The following is an 8236-nucleotide window of genomic DNA, read 5'->3' as shown; positions in this document are numbered from 1 at the left end:
AACAGTATCCTGAGGAGATATTTGTACTTACATATTCATTATGGCAGAAAGTGAAGAGGAACTCAAAAGCCTCTTGATGAAAGTGAAAGTGGAGAGTGAAAAAGTTGGCTTAAAGCTCAACATTCAGAAAACGAAAATCATGGCATCCGGTCCCACCACTTCATGGGAAATACACGGGGAAACAATGTCAGACTTTATTTTTCTGGGCTCCCAAATCACTGCAGATGGTGACTGCAGCCATGACATTAAAAGACGCTTACTCCTTGGAAGGAAAGTTATGACCAACCTAGATAGCATATTCAAAAGCAGAGACATTACTTTGCCAACAAAGGTCCGTGTAGTCAAGGCTATGGTTTTTGCAGTGGTCATGTATGGATGTGAGAGTTGGACTGTTAAGAAGGCTGAGCGCCGAAGAATTGATGCTTTTGAACTGTGGTGCTGGAGAAGACTCTTGAGAGTCCCTTGGACTGCAAGGAGATCCAACCAGTCCATTCTGAAGGAGATCAGCCCTGGGATTTCTTTGGAAGGAATGATGCTAAAGCTGAAACTCCAGTACTTTGGGCATCTCATGCGAAGAGTTGATTCATTGGAAAAGACTCTGATGCTGGGAGGGATTGAGGGCAGGAGGAGAAGGGGATGACAGAGGATGAGATGGCTGGATGGCATCACTGACTCAATGGACATGAGTCTGAGTGAACTCCGGGAGTTGGTGATGGACAGGGAGGCCTGGCGTGCTGCGATTCATGGGGTCGCAAAGAGTCGGACACGACTGAGTGACTGAACTGAACTGATTCATTGTAACAATATTCACAATATCCAAGATGTGGAAATAAATTAATTAGATTTATGGATGTAAGGATGAATGGATAAAGAAGATATGTATAAATACTATTAAAATATTAATTGCTCACATAATTTGAAATATTAAAATAATAAATATATCCATAAAATTTTGCCTTGAGCAATGAGAAAACCGTGCCATGGATAAGTTCAAGAGGGCACAAAGCAAAATAAAAATAAATTAAAACTATTGATGTTCAAGCTAGTTTTAGAAAAGGCAGAGGAAACAGAGATCAAATTGCCAATATCTGCTGGATCATCCAAAAAACAAGAGAGTTCCAGAAAAACATCTATTTCTGCTTTATTGACTATGCCAAAGCCTTTGACTGTGTGGATCACAATAAACTGTGGAAAATTCTAAAGAGATGGAAATACCAGACCACCTGACCTGCCTCTTGAGAAATCTGTATGGAGGTCAGGAAGCAACAGTTACAACTGGACATGGAAAAAAAGAATGGTTCCAAATAGGAAAAAGAGTATGTCAAGGCTGTATATTGTCACCCTGCTTATTTAACTTCTATGCAGAGTACATCATGAGAAACGCTGGGCTAGAAGCACAAGCTGGAATCAAGATTGCTGGGAGAAATATCAATAACCTCAGATATGCAAATGATACCACCTTTATGGCAGAAAGTGAAGAGGAACTAAAGAGCCTCTTGATGAAAGTGAAAGAGGAGAGTGAAAAAGTTGGCTTAAAGCTCAACATTCAAAAAACTAAGATCACGGGATCCGGTCCCATCACTTCATGGCAAATAGATAGGGAATCAGTGGGAACAGTGTCAGACTTTATTTTTCTGGGCTCCAAAATCCCTGCAGATGGTGATTGCAGCCATGAAATTAAAAGACACTTACTCCTTGGAAGAAAAATTATGACCAAACTAGATAGCATATTGAAAAGCAGAGACATTACTTTGCCAACAAGGGTCTGTCTAGTCAAGGCCATGGTTTTTCCAGTGGTCATGTATGGATATGAGAGCTGGACTATAAAGAAAGCTGAGTGCTGAAGAATTGATGCTTTTGAACTGTGGTGTTGGAGAATACTCTTGAGAGTCCCTTGGACTGCAACTGAAGATTCACTGGAAGGACTGATGTTGAAGCTGAGAGTCCAATACTTTGGCTACCTGATGCGAAGAGCTGACTCATTTGAAAAGACCCTGATGCTGGGAAAAATTGAGGGCAGGAGGAGAAGGGGACGGCAGACAATGGATGAGATGGTTGGATGACATCACCGACTCAACGGACATGGGTTTGGGTGGAGTCTGGAGTTAGTGGTGGACAGGGAGGCCTGGCATGCTGTGGTTCATGGGGTCACAAAGAGTCCAACATGAGTCTGCGACTGAACTGAACCGAACTGAAATGAATAATACATAGTTTTGACAGTTAGCCAAATAGACTCTGAATAACTAATGAAATATTTTGGGTTCCTTTCGTCTAAGAGGAAGAAACCTGACTAAGTAAATCTTCTTTAATTGTCACCTCTAAAAAAATATTTAATAGCTGCAGAGAGTCTCTTGTGAAACAAAACACACTGAGGATATTATTGGGAAAACCTATTTCCAGATTATTGAATCTCTAAGCATCACTTGTGAATATGTTCTATGTAGATAAGCATTGTGCAAATATCTTTTTAAATGCTCCTGAAACATCCTTGTTTCTGAGGCTGTAGATAAGAGGATTGAGCATGGGTGTGACAATGGTATAGAAGGCTGATACTACCTTGTCTTGCTCAGGGGTGTGAAATGACTTGGGCAACACATAAGTGTAGAAGGCAGCCCCATAGAAAATGCTGACTACAGTCAAGTGGGAAGAACAAGTTGTAAAGGCCTTTTTCCGGCCCTCAGCAGAGCGCATGCGGTGGACAGTAAACAAAATGAGTGAGTAGGAGGTTGAGATAATAGAGATGGGGATGAGCAACATGAGCACACAGCAGATGTACATTAAGGTTTCATACAAGGATGTATCAGCACAGGCCAATTTGAGAACAGCAGGGATCTCACAGAAGAAATGATCGATGATGCGGGATCCACAGTAGGGGACATTCATGGTGATAGGGGTGAGCAGAAAGCCATCCAGTGATCCACCAAACCAGGCACCAGCAGCCAGAAGGAGACACACTTTGCGGTTCATCAACACTGGGTACCTAAGAGGGTTGCAGACAGCCACATAGCGGTCATAGGCCATGAGGCCCAACAGGAAGAACTCTGATCCAATCATAGTTAAGTACAGAAAGATCTGGATGCCACAGGCCACAAAGGAAATGGTCTTCTGTATGGAAACCATGTCCACCAGGAGCTTTGGGACAGTAGTACAAATGAAAAGGGTGTCCATGATGGACAGTTGGCTGAGCAGAAAGTACATGGGGGTGTGGAGGTGGGAGTCCATGTGAATCAAGAATATCATGACCAAATTTGCAGTTACAGCCACCACAAAAATAGCCAAAATAACTGCAAAGACAATCCCCGTAGCTTTACTGTTTACTAGAAGCCCCAGGAGGATAAAGTCAGAGGAAGCAGTTCTATTCTTCGTTGACATTTCTGTTGACAGCTCCAGGGAAAAGGGAGCCACAAATGTGATGGAAAACGAGACAGAAGACACTTCCTAGGAGGTAGAAACTCACAATGGAGATAATATCTCAGAGGCTACTGGTTCAGATAAGATTTTCCAAGTCATAAAGCTAGAGAAAAACAAGCAGGCCAAGAGACATTATAAACTAGGAACTATAGACCTATTTTTTTCTTTCTGGAGCACAACCCTTTCTATATTGTGCTGTAATACATAGGTAATGCAAATTGCATAATAAAGCTGGCATTTGCTATATCTAGATTGGAGTTTTAAATATCACTATCTGCCCTATTTATTCTGCATTGGTGGCCTTCAGAATCTTGTCCAGCTAATAGTAGGCTTAACAAATAAAATTGGTTATTTGGATTGCCAAAGATAGGCAGAATGAATAGCTGATGAAGTGAAGGATATAAAGGAGAAGATACCTCCTGTGTGTCTACTCTCAGCAACACTTTCTGACACTTCAGATAACCAGATGTGTGGGGTTTTCCCCACTTGTGAAGCAACCATCAAATTTCCAGACACTAGATTGGCATATTACAACTTGATTCAGTTCTCACACTCTCTGCCTAGACAGAACCCAATATCCCATAGTTTCAGTCCTCTAAGACTGACCCCACTTGAGAAACCAGTTGCTAGTACATGTCATCACCTGTGCTACTAATCTGTTGGCTATATATTGGAGTTTCCTATGACTCTCTCCAAGAGTAAAATCAAATTTTCTAGTCTTTCATAGATCTCAGGAAAACATTTCACTTAACTGACTAGTGTGTAACTCAGGAACAACAGAAGTGGAAGATGGGGAATATGTAGGAAGATTCCATCATTTGTGTTTGCATGCTAAGTCACTTCAGTAGTGTCACTTTGTACCACGAGGGACTGAAGCCCGCCAGGCTACTCTATCCATGGGATTCTCTATGCAAGAATACTGGAGTGTGTTGCCACGCCCTTCTCCAGGGGATCTTTCCGACACAGGGATTGAACCTGTGTCTCCTGCACTGCAGGTGAAATCTTTACTGCTGAACTACTGTGGAAGCCTGCCTCCATTAGTCACTGGTGATTAATAAAATCTCTACGCTTTTTTTCCCCTTGGAGATCTAAGAGGTAGGAATTTAGAAGTTCCAAACCACTGAAGGTGTGGTTAGTCTCCTGGTAACCAGCTCCCACCCGTAGGGCTTTCCATAAGTAACCTCATTAACATAAATTCAGGTGTTGCTAGAAGGGATTCCTTATGAATAAGATACCTGAGGAAGCCTCATTTCATTTAGGAAATTCTGAGGAATTTAGGGTCTCTGCCAAGGAATTCATACAAAGACCAAATATATTTCTTATTATACACCACAATATCACAAAATGTTAGAAAAACTTGTTTGGGCATTATGAGTAAAATGTTAAAGCTGTTTTCTAAGTTTTTTCAGTAGCTTCGCCATCATCTACTTGTTCTTTCTTGTATGTTTTTATTCTGATCTCAGTAGAGCACCGTGATTTTGAGAAATCTACATCAGACAGGTAACTTTAACCTCAAAACTCTGTTGTGGAGCTTCACATGCTGCTTTAAGGCCCATTGTGTTATGACAATTTCATCCTCTGGAGTCATTTTATTCTGCCTCCAATGCATTTGCTCTGGTGCTACAGCTCCTATGACCTCCTTGCTGATCCTTTGTCCTCACTTTGTGGGAGTTTTCCAGCCCAAGTCCTTTGCTTCTGCCCTAACCCTGGCTTGTTTCTCACCCTCATAACTCTATGTGGTCATCTCCTCAGGTCTTTCCTCAAAATCCACTTCTCAGAAGGATCTATTCTGTAGGACTTGATGACTTTCTATTTTTCATTGTACTTAACACAATCTGTCATACACAATCATTTTATTTTGGGTTTCTGTCCTGCCCACTAGACAGTAAGATCAATATGGGCATGGGTATTTGTTTATTTTGCTTACTGTACACTTTCAAAATATAAAATAATGTCTAAAATCTGATAACTTTGTTGAATATTTAAATGAATGATTATTTAGCATATGCACTCCTTAAAATGCAATTTTTGTCTTTTAATATGATTCATTTTTAGTAGAATTTCTTTAAAATTCACCCTAGTATGTTCCATAAAATATGCCAAAATGAAATTATAGTCCAGGTCTTTCTGTTTATCTTCAATCTAAAATAATATCATAAAATAGGATTCACTCACACTTTCTAAAGGCAAAACCAATACAATATTGTAAAGTAATTAACCTCCAATTAAAATAAATTTATATTAAAAAAAACAGCAATAAGAAACAGAACTATATTACAATCCAAGATCAATACAAATATTACATCTTAATGAAGTTTTATGTAAAAAAATTTGAAACAATCACTGTGAGTTAAAAGCATCATTCTTTTAGAAAATGAAACTCACTTCTGTATCTTTCTTTTGAATCTGATTTTTTGGTGACAGCTATTTATTCATTATGTATCAATTATTGAGTAAAAGACAAATTTAACTTCAGATGTTATTATTCATACAGTGATTGTTTTGTAGAAGTTAATATAGTTTGAACTCACCTTATGTTCCACAGTTAAAAGCACAGAAAATCATTATGCATTATTCTTAGCAACAAGTTTCCATCTAGTATCAGAAAAATTGTGCAGTAAATGATACTTTTAATTTGGTATCTTATTAAAATAGTAAGTCTATAATAGATTAACTTGTGTGCATACATGCTAAGTCACTTCAGTTGTGTCTGACTCTTTGTGACCTTATGAACTGTAGCCCACCAGGCTCCTCTGTCTTTGAGATTCTCCAGGCAAGAATACTAGAGCGTGTTGCCATACCCTCCTCCAGGGGATCATCCAACCCAGGGATTAAATCTGTGTCTCCTATGTCTCCCTTATTGGCAAGTGCGTTCTTTACCACTAGTGTCACCTGGGAAGCCCAATAGATTAATTTAGTGTTAAACAAAGCCTATCTTGAAAGGCAGAATAATGTTCCCACCCCAACTCAAAGAACCCTCCGTCCTAATCTCCAGCCTATAAATATCTTCCCTACTTGGCAAAAGAGACTTTGCAATTGTGATTCAGTTACAGATGATGAGATGAGATTACTCTGGAATGTCCCATTGTGCCCAATCTATATTCCAGGGCCCTTATAAGAGAGAGACAGGAAAGAGGAGGCAGGGATAAGAAGATGAGATGTGACATTATGAACAAAGGTCCAAGTAATACAAATGCTGGTTTTGAAAATGAAGGGGACTATGAGGCAAGGAATTAGCCCAGCATGACCAGTTTTGGAGTTGCAGTCTTCAAAATGGAAAGATAATAAATTTGTGTTATTTTAAGGCACTGAATTTGCTCTATTCGAATAGTAGCCACAAGAAATTATCATAAATAATTTTACCAGATTTTAAACATAAGTATAACATGAGGGAGTCATATTGCTAATAATAAAATACCCAGCATCCATCTATGCCAGGCATCTTTTTGCGTGCTCTAGTGCTTGATGTAGTTCCTCTTCACAGCACCTCTGTGGGGAAAATTACGCTAATTATTACCATTTTATGGTTGGACAAAGTGAGGCATAAAGAATAAGTAGTGGAGATGGGTCCTGGCTCAAATCTAAGGCTTTGTTTTCCATATACTCCACAGCTACACTCAACTGGCCCCTAAATGCATAGTATCCTTTTAATCATCAGTAACTTCAACCAGCTAAAAAAATGTCAGAAGAATACCAACTGCAAGACCATAATCACAATCAAGAAAAACTTGAATTTCTGGTCAAAACTTGTCAACAAATTACAAAGTAACATAATGAAGTTAAATATTTCCAGATATTCAAAATTCTCTCTAACTCCTGGGCAATCTCATACCTGTGGCTTTCTAGTGATGTCCAGGGGGAAAAAAGTCCTCACCAAATGGATGCTGAGAAAGATCCTGCAAACATCAGATTCACAAATCTCACTGCTGAGCACACACAGCCGATGACAGCTTCTTATCTCCAAGCAGACCTAGTAATGTCCCATTCAAAAGTCTCGCTGTCAGGCTGTCATCAGTGTATCCACCATTACAAATACAGCTCAGTAAAGATTGTCCCAAATTTCCTTTTGAATACAGTATTGAATTAAGTCTTCTGTTAATGTGTATCAGAGGAAAGTAGCAGAGTTCATTTAAGGATAAAGAACCCCTGAGGACAAGACTATTACATGAAGTTGAGTAAAGAATAAACAACAAAACCATTTCAAAATATTGCATAGAGTTATGAACCCACTTTGGAGTAGGAAATGGCAACCCACTCCAATATTTTTGCCTGGAGAATCCCATGGACAGAGAAGCCTGGTGGACTACAGCCTATAGAGTTGCAAAGAGGTGGGCATGACTGAGTGACTGAGCACAAACACATGCACATGAATCCATTTTAAATCCTTGTGAAATAAACTGAAATGTCTTCAGAATTATCCTGTCAGTGATATACAAATCTAAAATCAAATACTTGCAAGCATTTTCAAATTATAATTATCCTCTTCTACTATATTTTCCTACATACAGGTGCTCCCAAATGGGGAGCAGACATAACATTTTAAATTGCATTTTTCAAAAGACTCTGTCAAATGTGAACCCTGCGATTAGACTTCTATGTTTTATGGTTATGTGCAATTTTTGTTGAAACACAGTACATCATTGTCTTAAAGCAAAGCCTCCCTCCAGGCAGTGGTACTTTGAAAGTTCACTAATCTAGGACAAGTGGTTACATCAGACCAGATGTTTCCAGTACAATTATTCCCTGCTGGAGCTGGATCGGACTTATTATTAAAGAATGTCATTTCAAAACTAAGTGTGTTCCCAAGCTTCTTTTCCAGCCAGGT

General features: G+C 39.3%; 1 protein-coding gene across 1 annotated transcript; it reads right to left on the bottom strand.

The window, feature by feature from the left end:
- Nucleotides 1-2436: 2436 nt before the first annotated feature.
- On the bottom strand, nucleotides 2437-3372 carry LOC102277487 (olfactory receptor 2T11). The gene has a single exon (XM_014478398.1). It carries the CDS (start codon nucleotides 3370-3372, stop codon nucleotides 2437-2439), a length of 936 nt encoding a protein of 311 aa, XP_014333884.1.
- Between the last annotated feature and the right edge of the window lie 4864 nt (nucleotides 3373-8236).

Source organism: Bos mutus, chromosome 7 (assembly GCF_027580195.1).
Source record: "Bos mutus isolate GX-2022 chromosome 7, NWIPB_WYAK_1.1, whole genome shotgun sequence".
Lineage (NCBI taxonomy): Eukaryota > Metazoa > Chordata > Mammalia > Artiodactyla > Bovidae > Bos > Bos mutus.
The sequence above is the reverse complement of the archived record's forward strand: the minus strand, read 5'-3'. Positions and strand labels throughout refer to the sequence as shown.

What these genes read in the sequence shown, in the direction of transcription:
- LOC102277487 (XM_014478398.1), bottom strand. Translation starts at nt 3,372, where the DNA reads ATGTCAACGAAGAATAGAACTGCTTCCTCTGACTTTATCCTCCTGGGG.